Raw genomic sequence first — 15,708 nt, forward strand, 5'->3', positions numbered from 1 at the left:
CTGCTGGCTCATGGCCAGCCAGCACTGCCAGCTCCCTCTCAAGCAGTTATTCATAGAATACAGGGTTGGAAGGGACCTCAAGGATCATCTCTCCAAGCTCTCAGGGAATGAATGTAGTTCCCATCAGCTGGCCCAGCGCCCTGTCAGCCTGGGCCTTGCGACTGTCTGATGCGGGGGAATCCACCACCTCCCTTAGGAGTTTATTCCAATGTCCTGCACTTCAAATGGTCATTTCTTTTTCTGGCATCCAGTCTGAATCTTCCCAGTAGCAGCTTGTACCCATTGCACCTTGTCTGCACTTGTGGCTCTTTGTAAAAAGGCAGTCAGGCAGCCTCCCTCCCTATGTTAGCCGCCCTGTGTGTGCTCGGACACGGTTATGAGGTCTCCCTTAAGCCTTCTGAAGGCTGGACAAACCCAGTCCTCTCAGCCTTCCTGCATGTGATGAGTCCTTCGGTCCTCTGATCATTCTTGTGGCCCTTCTCTGGACATCCCTGCACATCTGCAGATGTTGAGGTGCTGGAAGGTGTCCAGAGAAGGGTGACAAAGCTGGTGAGGGGCCTGGAACACAAACCCTGTGAGGAGCTGGGGGTGTGCAGCCTGCAGAAGAGGAGGCTCAGGGCAGAGCTCATTGCTGGCTACAACTACCTGAAGGGACATTGTAGCCAGGTGGGGTTGGTGTCTTCTGCCAGGCAACCAGCAGCAGAACAAGGGGACACAGTCTCAAGTTGTGCCAGGGTAGGTCTAGGCTGGATGTTAGGAGGAAGCTGTTGCTAGAGAGAGTGATTGGCATTGGAATGGGCTGCCCAGGGAGGTGGTGGAGGCACCGTCCCTGGAGGTGTTGAAGCCAAGCCTGGCTGAGGCACTTGGTGCCATGGTCTAGTTGATTGGCTAGGGCTGGGTGCTAGGTTGGACTGGCTGATCTTGGAGGTCTCTTCCAACCTGGTTGATTCTGTGATTCTATGACCCTTTCCAGCCTGTCCACATCCTTCTTGTGTAGCAGGGACTGAGACCGTGCACAGTACTCAAGGTGCGGCCTGACCAGCCCTGAGCAGAGTGGGACAATGACATCTTTGTCCCTGCTTCTGATACCCTTATTAATGCAACTCAGCATCCTGTTGGCTTGCTTTGCCACTGCAGCACACTGTTCCCTCATCCTGAGCCTTTTGTCCCTCAAGACCCCCAGGGGCCTCTCCGTAGTGCTGCTCTCAAAACAGGTGGTCCCCAGTCTGAGCTGCACTGCTGGGTTATGTGTTCCCAGGTGCAACACCCTGCACTTGGCCTCATTAAACTTCACAAGATGCATACATATAGTACTTTTGAAATGGAAGAACTTTGGTTAGGCCTGATATTTTCCTGTCTACTTGGGCAACAGAGCACATGCAGCACTTGGGTGTTTTTTTCTAAGGAGCTGATTACAGGACAACTTTTCCTGCCTGCCGTGTCTGTCTTGCTTGAAGGAACAGAAATGACTTACTGGTTACTGAATGTTACTGTGCCCTTCACAAGGATTTATTTACTGCCAGGTTAGAATGAAAAACAACTTCAGATGTGCATGGTTCAGTATAAAGAAAAAAAATCCTGGTGAGATGAAACTGAAGCAGGTTCCACTCACTTAGGACAATGAGGTGAATATCTTAGAGTTTTCGTGCTGATAGTCTTATCAGAAATTCAGCCTAGACTGAAAATTAGCCTAAACTTAACATGCAAGGGTGGAGTGTAGCTGGAGGAGACCCATGTCTGAAGAGACAGTGGTACAGGAAATCTTTGGAAATAGCAGAAATCATCTTTGCTATGGGTTGAGACTTTCAGAGGTTTAGCTTTGTTTACCAGCTTGATAAATCCATGCCTGCCTTCTCCCCAAAACTTATTCCTAGAAGTAAACTTGAACAAACACAGGGTGAAGAAGATTTCAGGCCATCTGGAGAAAAAAGTCTTTTCTCGTTTACATGCATCTTGTACTTAAGCCTGTCAGGTTTTTGTGTCTCCAAGGACTCCTGTAAGACAGCTGTAGGATACGAGTGCAGAATTTCCACAGTAAAAACTGCATCAAGTAAAATCTAAGATTTTTGCTGAGAGCAAATGCAGAAATGCTTTTTGCTTCCAAGTCCTTCCTCAAATCCTGCCCTTAGACTGAAGATCACTCAGACACACCTGAGATCTCACCTGCACATACACCTTATTTGACTCAGGCAATTCTCAGGCAGCTGTTACCTCACTCATACCAGGAATCTTGCTGGTAATGCAGGTTCAGGATCCTCAGTGCTTTTTGTCCTGCTCACTGCTTTGCTTTTCTACCTGCACCTTTGCTCCATGTGGCTCCGTGCCAGGTGGAGGGGCATTATTCTGTGTAAGCGCTGACAACTGAACCCAAACCTCTGCAGCCTGGAGTTGGTAAATGCTCATTTTTTGAGGGGATTGATGACACCCCTTGTGTTGGATGTGAATCTGGAAGCTGAGCTGCACAATCACAAGTGCTGGATGGAGTGCTCCTGGTGCAATATCCAGCTGGAAGGCAGTGCAAAGGTGAGGTCTTGTGCTCACCCAAAGGCCCTTGTGACCAGGTAGTGCCATCTGCCACCAGAGACCAGGAAATACTTGGAGCAGATGAAAGTGCAGTTAAAAGGCCTTCAGCAGGCTCTTTCCTCATTAACATAATAGTTCACTCAGTGTTTCATCTTAGACATTGGTGCATGTAATAGATTTGCTCAGATTCTGCTGTGATAGAGAGACACCAAGGACCCCAGAGGGGATCAGTCCAGCAGGTACTCCTCAGCTTACCTTGTGTAAACTGCCGTCACAGAGCTAAAGACAAAGCCTGGCCATTTGACCTTCACATGCTGTCTATAGCAGTGTTTTCTGGCATGCTTTTAATCTCAGTAGGTCCAACTGTTTTGATCCTTGCCCCATGGAGTGGGCTGCTGCCTCACCTTCACCACACCATCGCCTCAAGCAGAGCCAGATTTGACTCTGAAAATATGAACAGCTCTGAGCCTGCCCAACTTTGTACAGTCACTCCAGTATCTATGTATGCAACGTCTCCGGAGGGTTTATTTGGTTGAGGCTTGTGCTGCAGGTGCCTATGGACTGAAGCCATGGAAAGGGATCCTGGCTTCGGCTAGCCTGGCCGGTTCCCAGGCTGACAGTGGCACCAATGTTTTGAGGGCACCATCTACTGGCTAAATGGGAGCAAAATAAGGCTGTGGTTTGAATATAGAGTCCTCCTGTGCAGATATACAGTCCTCCTGTGAGTGCTGGAGTCGCCTTAATCAACACGTGAAGATTGGAGAGCAGTCAGGGAAAGCTGGAGGGACCTGGATGTGAGTCTCACACAAAGCCAAACTTAATCTGAGTCTCAAGGCTTGTCAGAAGAGCTAAATTTCATCAAAATCTTTGCTGGCTTCAAAAAGTCTGTTATAGTTTAGTTGGTGTTATCCTGTGAGTTTTAGTTCTTTTGTGGGATTTCTTATCTTGATTAGTCTTGTCTCTAGAAAAGAGGTTTTTAAAGAAAGCAAAGACCTGGTGTTTGTGATGTGCTCTCCTCCCTGTGTGCCCATCAGTGCTGTTCCTCGTGATTATTCTAGCTAGGAAAATGAAATCATCGCAGTTGGCAATTCATCTCCTTGATAAGTCTCCTCTTTCTTCAGCTGTAGTTTAATATTGTGAGAACCCCAAAGAATCATTTATGCTCTTGACTAACTACATGCCTGCTGGGTGACAGAAATATTGAGAGTTATGCCAGTGTGAATCTGAGGGAATAAAAACAAACCAAACAAACAGGGTTTGTAAGGGGTTGTTTTTATCCTAGGTGATATCTATACAAAGTTCCAAGTGTCAGAGGACTCCTTTGCACAGATGCTTAAATTTGATTTAATTTGCTGTTAAATGATCCCCTGGCTTTCTGAAATTGCTGGTGCATTTCCTTATAGGTGGAATAATAGGGTTTGGTTTTTTTCTTACTATGCTCATTAGTGCAAGTGGGGAAAAATACTTTATTTAGAACTTGGAAAAAGGTCCAGTATAAAATTAGACTTTGTAAGGATGGCTGAGATCATGCAGTGCTTGAATGTTGAGCAGTTATCTGATTCAGTTATTATGTGGGACAAGACAACATTTGCAGATGCCTGTGGTGTGCACTCCTGGCTCTGAGTGCCACATTGAACCACAGAGACAAACCAACATCTGAAGTAATGGTTTGGTGGCACTGAAAAAAAAGTACATATCTATGTGTATATGTCTAACTGCTGTTACTATCAACACTCTTCTTTCCCTTACATGCTTGAGAAAAGCTGTTATAATTACTTTTAATGTCACATTGAACTTTGAATGTTTTTAACATTCTCTTTATTTTCTCTTTTCAGTTGCAAATGAAACGGGGGACAAAAATGCACGGCCACTTTCACGATTTGCCCGTAAGTAGCCTTCTTGTATTTTAACTGCTTGACCTATCTACTAGTGTGGAAATAACCACAGTCAATATGTCTTTTAATCTCCTAGTGTGTCTGCCCTGATGTTACAGTTTGTTTACAGCACTACATTGAAGAACCAGAGTACATAGCTGGAAAACTCACTTGCAGGTTTAGTCTTGTTGAACAGAGTGTTCTGAATCTTGCCGTCCCTGGGGCACTTTAAGGCAAGGTTGGACGTGGCACTTGGTGCCATGGTCTAGCCTTGAGCTCTGTGGTAAAGGGTTGGACTCCATGATCTGTGAGGTCTCTTCCAACCCTGATGATACTATGATACTATGATACTTTGTGGCCTTACTCTTGTTTTAAGCTCAGAAGGTTATGATAATGTAAGTGGCATAAAGCCAGCTGAAGTTCACTACCATGACTGTAAAAAGATTTGGGTCAAGCCTTAGAAGTATCATATGAAAATTGTAATTAAATCTTACTGATAGCTTCTCCATCACTTTATACTTCACACAGCAAGGCTAGGAACTACAGATTTGAAGGGATTAGGGCTTTGAAATGAGTGACCCAAGTCTGAACAAAACGAAGAGATGCATCTAGCAATGTGGCACCAACTGACAATGACTTTGATGACAAAAAAACCCCACATGATAAAGTATTATTAAAAAACACGCATGATAAAATATGTAGCAATGAGCAAGAAGATAGGAAATCCAGTTCTGTGATGGTTTGTGATCAATTTGTAGGGAAAAATCCCTTTCCCATGATTAAAAGAGGGCATTTGCCGTCGTCGTGGGTGCTGCAGATCAGAACATCAAAATACTTTACATCCGTGGTGCAGTATTTCACACAGTCACAGGATGGCACTCTGAGCATGCCATACCTCACACAGGTACCTAAGGTGCATAACGTAGGAGGAATGTTTGTGGCTGTGAAATCTGTTGCATGTAGTGACTTACAGGCTGATGGAGCAGACTGAACAAGAGAAAATTGCACTGCTGGCATTCGTTGTTCCTGGTTTAGGAGTTTTCACAGTATCACAGTATCAACAAGATTGGAAAAGACCTCACAGATCATCAAGTCCAACCCTTCACCACAATTCTCAAGGCTAGACCATGGCACCAAGTGCCACGTCCAATCTTGCCTTGAACAGCCCCAGGGACGGCGACTCCACCACTTCCCCGGGCAGCCCATTCCAGTAGCCAATGACTCTCTCAGTGAAGAACTTTCTCCTCACCTCAAGCCTAAATTTCCCCTGATGTAGCTTGAGGCTGTGTCCTCCATGTTCACAGAATCACAGAACATTAGAGGTTGGAAGGGACCTTCAGACATGGTCGAATGCAACCACCCCAACAAATCAGGGTCCCCATGGGTAGTTTGTACAGGAATGCATCCAGACAGGTTTTGAAAGTCTCTGTAGAAGGAGACTCCACAACCTCTCTGGACAGCCTGTTCCAGTCTCTGTCACCCTCTCTGTAAAGAAGTTTCTCCTTATGTTGACTGAAATCTTCTGTTCCAGTTTGCACCTGTTGTTCCTTAACTTATAAATGCTCACCACCAAATTGCCATCCAATTGACACCCACCCATCAGATATTTATAGACATGGAACAGATCCCCTTGTTGTAGACAGTAAAGCTTATAAAGGGGCTCTATTCATTAGTCCAGGCTGGTTCAGCCCTGAAAATGTATGTGGTAAAGGAAATCACAGAGGAGAGAAATATGAAAAGAAGTGCAAACATCTTCAAGTCCATATCACTCCACTTTTTCCCATTATAGTTCCTGAATACTAGGTACAGATTCAGCCAAAGTACTGTTTATTCCTGGATATTTGAGTTAAAAGGACTTTCATGTGGCAATATAGCCTGACAAGTAGTCAAGCATCTGGAATTCAACTGGTATTTTGGTTCTGATTCTGACTTTTGTTAGAGCTTGAGTTTTGGTGAATGTGTACAGGTCTGAGACCCAGGAACGTTCTCTTCCTGCCTTAATCCCACCTCTCAGACAGACAGCCAAGCCTGAGTTAGGAGTCACTGGCGTTATATGGAAGTGGATGGCTGTCAGCTGAATGGAAGCACTGCCCTTATAAGGTTTTACTGTGTGACCTAGTGCTGCATGGAATTAAGTGTGGAGGTGAGATCAAGGCCATAAGGTTTTTAACAGTAGCAGAAATGCAATGCAGAGAGGAACACTTTGATAAGCCTGGTTGCGAAGTAGTCACAGAATCATCTTATAAGGGTGAAGGGAGATAATTCAAAGTGTAAATCAATCTTTCACTGTTAGGAGTTAGTGTTCTGGGAGTAAGATTGATGGTTTAGTGGTCCATCTAGGTTCTTGCAGGGTTTAATATCCTTAACTCTGTGGGAATGGGAAGGAAAACCAGAATAGGAGTTGTGCTATGGAAAGGAAGGAAATGTCTGAGGCACATACTTTTGCTAATGTGGGTTAAATGGATGATGCTCAAATTTTTGCAGAGAATACAATAACCTACTCTATCATGCCATATTTCACTGAACAAATAATGGAATACAGATCAAACATTCAAAAGCATCCTGACTGAATGACAGAAAAAGCTGCAGCATTTGAGGACAAGTATTTAAGAACTGAAGTCACAGAGAGAGGATGATTATTGTGTCTGAGTCACAACTCAGAGTCTGGGATTCTTCCTGAATCGTGCCTTTCACATTCACTCCAATTGTTCATTCAAAGGCAATTATTAACTTCACAACAGAGAACAGGATTTCCCTTGCTCTGTAACAGCTGCCCATTTGAGGTCAACAGTAAAATCTTCAGAGGTTTCAGTGGGATCACAGATGGGCTGTCACTGAACACTTAACAAACACGCTCATTTTGCCTGACTTTATTTGCCTGGTCTAACTTTCTATATGCACGGCCAAATAGAAGATAGCCTACAGAAACCCAGATGAGCCTTGTGCATCCTGTCTGTTGTAAGCAGCACTCTGGAGCATGGAGCTGTTATCTCCTTTAGTTCAAGAACAAAGAAGAGGGAAAGGCTGCTGCTGCTCAGTGAGACAGTGAAATGACAGTTGGGTGGCTGTCGCTGCTCCCGGTAACCAGGCTCGCAGTCTAACAATATTTTCAGGCTATGTGAAAGTATTTGAACGCCTACCCACAGATTCTTTAAGCAGAGTTCTGCCTTTTTAAATTATAACACCTAAACCTACTTTGCTTTTGCCTCTAGCTCAGCTGTAACCGTCTTCTGACAGGATACAATAAAATGAGGGAGAAGCATTTTTGCAAATGTTTACACTTATTCGCAAGGATTTGAAATTAAAATTGAGTTAAGTGTTACTCATTCCAATGCTAGTGCTACCCAATCTTCTCTACTCTTAAATGTCAAATTCTAGTCCATTTAGCAGACTTTGAATTTAAGAGGTTATTACTGCCTTTAGCAGCAGATAATGTGCTTGGCATCTTACTATGTCATCTTGCTACAAGTACCACTGTGCCATCACTCTTTACAGGGAATTAAATTCATCAGCTTTCAGCATCTCAGACAACTGGAAGCTCTTGGCTGATATCTGTTAAGGCAGATTCTTTAATCAGAGTATCACAGAATGTTTGGGGTTGGAAAGGACCTCAAGAGACCATCCAGTCCAACTGCCACCTGCCAGAACAGGTTCACCTATACCAGCTCATACAGGAATACATCTAGGCAGGTTTTGAATATCTCCAGAGAGGGAGACTCCACAACCTCCCCTGGGCAGCCTGTTCCAGTAAAACAATTTGCTGAATGCCCTTCACTTGAGCACAGCTGTGGGCAGGCTGAACACTGTTTGTGCCAGTGAAGTTGCTCTTAGTGAAGTTGCTTAATTCATGTCACTTAGCTGATTTGCTACTTTTGATCTTTACAAGAACAAAGTAAATCTGAGTCTACAGCCTAGATGTTTGGGGTTTGTTTTCTTTCTTTCTTTTTGTTTGTTTGTTTGTGTTTGGTTTTGTTTTCATTTTGCATGCTGATAACCAGCCCATGGAGAATGACTGCACCCAGAGTTGGTATGCCTGATTCTTTTGGAATCCAGTAAGATTAATGCTTGCTGCATCTCAGCTGTGGGAAGTCCCTTAACTGAAATAAGCAGTTTTAGTTTTTAATTGCTCTTCTCGGGATCTTCTGACTCACCTTTCCTATAATACTTGAATGTTAGAATGACAGAGCTGTTGATTATGGGAGTATCACTGGGATATTCAGAAGGTCCTCCTTTATTCAGAAGCCATTTGGAAATTTTTAAAAATATGGAGCAGGTACTTAGATTTCATAAAATTTAAGTCACACATTCTCTCCTCCAAAGACACGGAGGAGGAAATCTGACCCAAGGATGCTAATTGTAATTTGTTGGTGTAACGAGCCTCTGTGCATATGAGGATGGGTTCTCGGAAGGACAAGCAAGAAGCACCTGGTGATATGATGCTTCTAAATAAATGTAAAAAGATCAATTGTTGAATTATTTTGGCATTGTCCACTGAGTAAAGCTGAAGTTTCACCAGAATTGCATTCTCCTTCAGAATTACATGTCCTTCAGATGTATCTTTAATCTATAATTTAACCACCATTAATTTTAGTGTAAAAAAGCCAGGGATTTGATATTTCAATTTTTTGTTACCTTTTTTTGTTGTTGTTGTTGTTGTGGGGTTTTTTTCTGTGAAATGCTGCCACATCATTACATGCTAAGCTGAAATCTAAGTATAACAAGAAGAGGATGATTTTTATTGTCTCTGTGTTGTGAAATCAAATCTTTCATAGGAAGCATTACAGCCTTAGATTTGGAATGACCTGAACATAAGTTCTTATTTCTTTTTTTAATCTTTATTTCATGTTTTTGGGCTTAATCCCAAGCTGTGGCCATCCAAAGATATAAGAGACTGTCTTTGTTTCCAGACTGGTAAGAGAATGAGTTTATTTCCTTTTCTCTGCTCTGTTTTCACAGGATCTAAATCACAAAACTGCTTGTGGAACACTATTATTGGTGGGCTGACTGGCAATCTCAAGGAAAGACCAAAGCCTACCATCATCAGTGACCCTAGACCTCCTGAAGAAATCCTAGCAGATGAGCTACCACCAGTGGACAGTCCTGAGGCGTTGGTGAAAACATCTTTCAGGTCTGAGGCATATGAGTTTACTTTGTTTGTTCTTGAGAGGTTGTCTTTTTAGGTTTGCAAGTGTGGATTTAGTGGGGGAAAGTGATACCAAAAGATTCTGTGATGCTGCATTTCTTGGTGCTTAGCAAAAGTGAAAAAAGAAGCGTCAGTTCTCAGAGCTCATTAGTCTTCTTGAAAAGAATTATGAACTAGACAGATATAAACACTGTGATTAGTCAGAGTGGTCAACGGAGTCAGTTTGCTGCATGAAAATGTCTTGGGATGTTGGTATTGTTTCATTTGAAAGTGGCTTGGTGATGAAGCACTTCAGCTCAGATGGTGTGTTTTATTTACACAAGGGAGAGCTAAGCCTTTTTCCTTTGATGTAATGTCTTGAGAGCTGTCTAGCATGAATTTATTTTGTCAAGGAGAAGGATTCTGGCCAGAGGCTTGCAAGCAAGCCAGTGCTGCTGTTGTAAAGTGTGTGATATATCTATTGCTGTGTTTTCCTCTCTTTTAATCATGTGGATGTACAGTTGTCAGGTGTTTCTTGAAGGCATGGTTCAAGAAGCTTTATGCATGCAGTGGATCTTTGATCCAAATGTGAAAATTGGTGTGGCCAGCAGAGGTGAAGTGTGTGGCAAAATTGATTTCTCCAAGTGTCTTTAAAGTTTTTACTGTTGAAAACTGTGCTCAAAATGTTAAAAGCACGTATGTGCAAGCACAAAATGTTTTCTTGCTTGGAATAATTTTTTCTGACCACAAAGATTTTGATTATGCTTCAGTTTGCAAAACTGATTGCAGTCTTCATATAATCATTATTTTGAATGTACTTATTTAAGTCATTATATTAGGTTGTAATTTCAGATACCTTGTTTATACTGCTTGACCTTTAAAAGCATATTACTCTCAAGAGAATTTATTCCAGTCTGCATAAACCTTCTAATTCCATTTCATCTTTAATATTTCCATAATAATGATGAAGGGAAAGGGTTTCAGAACCTGGCTCTTGCTTTTACGATGACTTGTGGTATTTAATGGCTTTTAAACACTTTGCCTCTCTGATACTTAAAGTATATAATTTCAAGAGCTCTAACTCTTTCTCAGCTTTCACTTCTCATAACAAATTCTAGGTAGCAGCAATCCTTTACATTGCCATCATCAAGATAATTTCAACCATTTTACATGACAAAATAATGTCAGAGCGTTTCAAATGGCATGATTTGATTATGTGAGTGGGGTGACTCCTGGAAGAAGTGAGCTTATATATAGCATAGTAAGGACTGATGAGTTGGAAAATGTAATTTAGCGTAATAGTTTTGCTAATGCACTTTAAATGGCTTTATAAACATTACAGAACCTTTGTATTTCATCACTTCAGAATTAACTGTACAACGTGGCATCTGTGGGGACTTTCATAGATGGAAATCCAAACAAATTGCTGTTACAAAGTAAATTGAGGCTGTCTAGTTTTATAAAGAAAGGAAGCCCCTTGTGTGTTTAGTGGCTACACAGAGGAGTGAAAGATAGGAGAGTACATTGCAATTGCTGTCTGAAGGCAGAAGAAAATAAAACCTCTGTGGTGTTTTTATTTGTTTTGGGATCTTCTTGATATTATGGGACTACCTGGATATATAAATGGGGCCCAGATGAATCTTCTTCATGTTTTTGCTTCATCAGTCTTCTGTGAGTTGTGATCTTGAAGTGCTTGCTTGGCAGCATGTCACCAGTGTGTCTGAGTGCTTATGATTGCCTGTGAAGTGTGGTCTTCCCTTGTTCTTTGCTCACTAGGCATTATTGGAAGATCTTTCTGCCCTGTTGCCTTTTGGGGAATGAAATACATTTTACAAGTTATCCAGTCCACCATGTCTTAATTTGGAATGTGATGGTTGAATCTCAGGGGACATGGGACAATGCAGGGCTTGTATCAACTGGTTTTATGAAGAGGAGAACTAAGCCTTGTTTTGGAATGTGACTGCTACGAACTGTAAAAGGCAGCAACTCCCTTACTACTGATTCACTGTTGTTAGAGCAGTGTATGGCAATGCCATCCCTTTCATGTATAGTTAAAAAGAAAATGTCTCTCCAGTGTCAAATGAGTCACACTTCCTTGTGATTGCATATCTTTTTATGTGAGTACATATAAGCAGCATGAAATCCCAGTTGCCACCTCTTGTATTAGATCTTATTTTCCACGGTGCAGTACTTACTGTTCTGTAGCTTGGAAAATTAGGAAGAGATCTGTATTTGAGTTTGTTCAACATCTAGATATGAGCCTGAAATGCATTTAAACACAAAAGGAGGAATGTGATCATTTCAATCATTCTGGTACTTTTCCTGCACTAATAATCCATCTTTAAGTTGTAAAGCAGAACTCAAACAAAACCAAACCCCTCTCCACACCCCAAATAAGTGTGGTGCAGGATCTTTCCATAGTTAAAAAACGTTCTGATGATCTTGACTTTCTTTTATTTTCCTATCTTTTTTCTGAAGGTACCAAGCAGAAGCACAAGACTAATCTCAGTGAGGTTGAATACCATTCTAAAGAGAGAATTGAAAGAGTTTGTAGTATCTTCTTGGTTGCAGTATTGAGTGAGCGCTTGTTAAGATAAAAAGGGCAGTGTTTCAAATCCAGATTTTTAAGTCTGTTCTCACTGACATTTAGTCTGTTTGTCTAGTAAAGACAAGGTAGGCTCCAACTTGAAATACATTTGAAAACACGGTGGAATATGGAGAATGACACGTTATCCCCTGTTGACATGGACAACAAGTATATAATTAGACACACAGAAGTGATTAGCTTCTTGGCCTACACTTTATGCAACAATTCTGTTCCATCCCCTATCTTCCTTTGCACAAATACACAAGTTCACAAACACAAAGGCTGTGGTCACTTTCTTTTTGAATAGCTGTGTGTGGATCAGCATCCATGTATGTACCGTCACTGACAGTGGCTGTGGATTGATGCCCAGGATTATTAGATGGTGGATGTTTGGCCTTGTCAGGGCAATCTGATGAAGATGTTGACTGGAAATGTCAGTGCTGCTCACACTGAAGCCTGTAACTCAGAAACTCTCTTACTAGGTCTGCTTTTTGCTCTGCTAGGTCCCTGTAATAAGCAGTGTTGCTATTGGTAAGAGCTAACAGCAGTAATTAATGTGTGGTAAATAATGGTGTTAATGAGACTATGCAACAACTTTACAGCCTGCTGTATCTTCTGCATGATGCTCCCTGGCAGGCATTTTGATAATGCTGGACTGGCAACCACCAGGGTAAGCAGAGAAGAAAGATACAGGTTTGGGTGCTGTTCTCCAAACGCCACCTAGAGATTTGTGGATGCAAGGGAAACTGCAACATATGTCTGCAGAGTGAACCAAGTCACCAGGCTGGCACTGCCCCAGCTGAAAATTTGATGTGTCCAAGATGTCATGTTTTCTCCTAGACTTATTTGACTTTGATGTACTTAAGAGATGGAATGTTGGTTTGAGTCTGGACACCTGGAACACATTGGTGTATATGACTGTAGGGGTGCTTATGGAATGCAATGGCTGTGCTGGATCTTGTGTCAGGAGACACCCCATGTACAAAATGACTGAGGCATCAGGGGGAGATGGAGATGCTCATCTGAGACAAAACATTCAATGCAACTTCCTGTCTTAGTTCAAGGCCTGTAATCGTGAAGTGGTTCAATTGGCTCTACCAGGTGAGGGCTTGGGCCAGAAGTGTTTCCAGATTGAGAAATTGGGGTAGCAGGCATCTGAATAGTCAGCAGATGAGACAGAGACCCTCCCTCCTGTACCAGACAGGCCTTACTGGGTACCTGTGTAGCCATACTGAACTAGGAAGTGATGAATGTCACCTCTTACCAAGGCTGTATGTCCTGGAAACCAAAAAAGCAGATTCAGTTCTCTCAAGGCTTGCATGGGTTCTTATTTTCTGTTACCTCTCAAAATTCCCCAAGCTTGTAGCTTGAGACTGGTAACACCCCTGCTTGCTTTAACAGCTGCTTTTCCTATGGCAGCTGCAAAGTTCATTTTCCTTTACAAGGACAGTTTACTTTACTTTCCTTATCTGCTCATATTCTGCCTTGAGTGTCTTAAATCACACTAGCAGTTACTATTTTATTTCTGGTTTGGTTGTGAGTGATGTAAACTCTAGTGGGAAATGTTCCTACTTGTGTTGAGGGTTGGAACTAGATGATCTTTAAGGTCCCTTCCAACCCAAACCATTCTATGATTCTTGCTCAGGCTGACTACTGGCCAGTTGGTCTGCAGGACTGAGGTGATACTGCAGTGCTCCAAGTATGAAAACTTCAATCACAGCAGCATGTGTTGAGAGCCAGCCCCTAGGCCTCAGTCGTGTGGGTCAAGGTGGCATCTGTAGGAATAAGGGACATCAGCCATCCTTCCTCCTGCCTTGCTTGAGTCATAGCAGGAACCCATCTCCAGTCATATGATGATGAAAAGGACCTGCAGAACTCTTCCTTTATCACTTTTCACCTCTTGACATTCTTGGCTCTAATTAGTTAAGCTAGTACATGAGGCTTGAAAATCAGAAAGGGAAGTGATGCTGTGCTAGACAGTTGTGACAATGACTGAAGAATAGCAGGACTTGAGGGCTAGTCATGGGGTACAATAAAGCCCTCCCATCTGGGTCTCTGTTTGCATCTTTTATTTGGATTTTCTTCTTTTTATTTTTGTAAATTAATTTGGTTTTATTTTTTAATAGACCCAAAAATGAGAGGTGAGTCTCACTTGCCCTAAGTTGTTGAATAAAAGACTGCACAAGGCTGGGAATATGAAAGACTTTCTCACTGTTTTTTTTTGCACCATCTGCAGCAGATACAGCTCTCACTAAACACTGAAATGTAGGCATTGTCACTGGAAACCATCCTTCCAAGCATCTTTCTCAATCCATACTTATAATCAGCCATTTCACTTGCACTAAACTGAAATAGTTTTGTTCTTTTCAAACCTGTTGCTTATTCCTGTTATTTATTGGTACTCATTGCAATCAATTATAAGTGAAAAGTGTTCTGTTTGTTAAGGAAACAGCTTCCACATGATTTGTCTCTCTTTTCTCTCAGTTGTGCCTCCCTTCTAGATGCATGTTGTGCTTTGTGAGAGCTATGCACTCGTTCCTTGGTAGATTGAGATTTGTGAGTCAGAAGGGGAATGATCAGAGGAGAAAGATTTATAGTGGTTAGTGTTCAAAGGCTGCATTCTCTCTGTGTTTGTGTATATCCACACAGATCCAAGAGCAAGGTGTTTTTTTCAGGCAGTTGAAAGAGAAATGGACTTCTCTCTTCTTTTTTTTTTTTTTCTGTGTTTTTTTCTTTCTTTTTCTTGATATCACAGTCTTCTTGTTCTTCATAGGTTAGATGTATTATTGATGATAAGAAAAGCCAGTGGTCCTTCCCTGTAAATATCAGAGACATCAAAAGACCCAAGTTGAGAAATTCAGATGGACTGTGGGTGTCCTAACAGAGCTGTGCCTTTGAAAGGCAGGGAACAAATCCAATTCCAAAAAGGGAATAAGAGTTTGAGCTGAAGCTCTCTAGATAAATAAAGCCCCAATAGTAAAAAAAGTCTTGCTTTGAGGGCTGACCAATGCCTGTCCTTGGCCACATTTCTCTGCCTTATGAACATTGCCTGAGTCTTGTAGCACAATACATTCTGAGTATTAATTGTGCAGCTGTGCAAGGCTTCCAGCTCTGGCTTTGTAAGTGTATGGATCACTCCCAGTCCTGGGTGTGGGCTATGCTGTCTGCCTGCCCCAAAACAAGGGTGAACATGTTTTTAAATTCAAACATGGTATACCTGTGCAGCCACCTGAGTCTCAGATATCTGTGTGGCATTCTTGTGGCTATAAGAGGCTTTTATAAGAGCTTTGATTTGCAGCTTGGTTGGTAGAAGTTACCAGCCCAGTCTTGCTTGCAGGTTCACAGAACTGTTTATGGGAAGAGATTTGAATGCAGGAAAACACATTAATAGATGGGTAGTCTGGTAGGGTAATATTTAATAATGAACTATTTGGTTCTTCCCACCATGAGATTAAGAGTCTCTGTGTACTGATACCAAAGTGGGATACCTTGTGATTCTCATTGCCATAATTTTTAGCCTGGTTTCCTCAGGAAAACTGCCTATCCTTTTCTTAAGACAATTGCTGTATGTCTCTCTATCAGCATTCCCATTAACTTGTTAA

General features: G+C 42.2%; 1 protein-coding gene across 9 annotated transcripts in view; it reads left to right on the forward strand.

Annotated features, from left to right (window-relative positions):
• The window catches only part of PDE1C (phosphodiesterase 1C), a 347,029-nt gene that overhangs the window by 62,717 nt on the left and 268,604 nt on the right, over positions 1–15,708 (forward strand). For all 9 annotated transcript variants that reach the window (XM_064169719.1, XM_064169718.1, XM_064169720.1 and 6 more), the window contains exons 2-3: positions 4,359–4,409; positions 9,354–9,525. Coding sequence is in view for 8 of the 9 variants with exons in the window: in XM_064169718.1 (XP_064025788.1) it covers positions 4,359–4,409; positions 9,354–9,525 (223 nt within the window). In the remaining variant the exon portion in view is untranslated. The remainder of the gene's footprint in view (positions 1–4,358; positions 4,410–9,353; positions 9,526–15,708) is intronic.

The sequence above is a fragment of the Pogoniulus pusillus genome, chromosome 32 (assembly GCF_015220805.1).
Source record: "Pogoniulus pusillus isolate bPogPus1 chromosome 32, bPogPus1.pri, whole genome shotgun sequence".
Classification (NCBI taxonomy): domain Eukaryota; kingdom Metazoa; phylum Chordata; class Aves; order Piciformes; family Lybiidae; genus Pogoniulus; species Pogoniulus pusillus.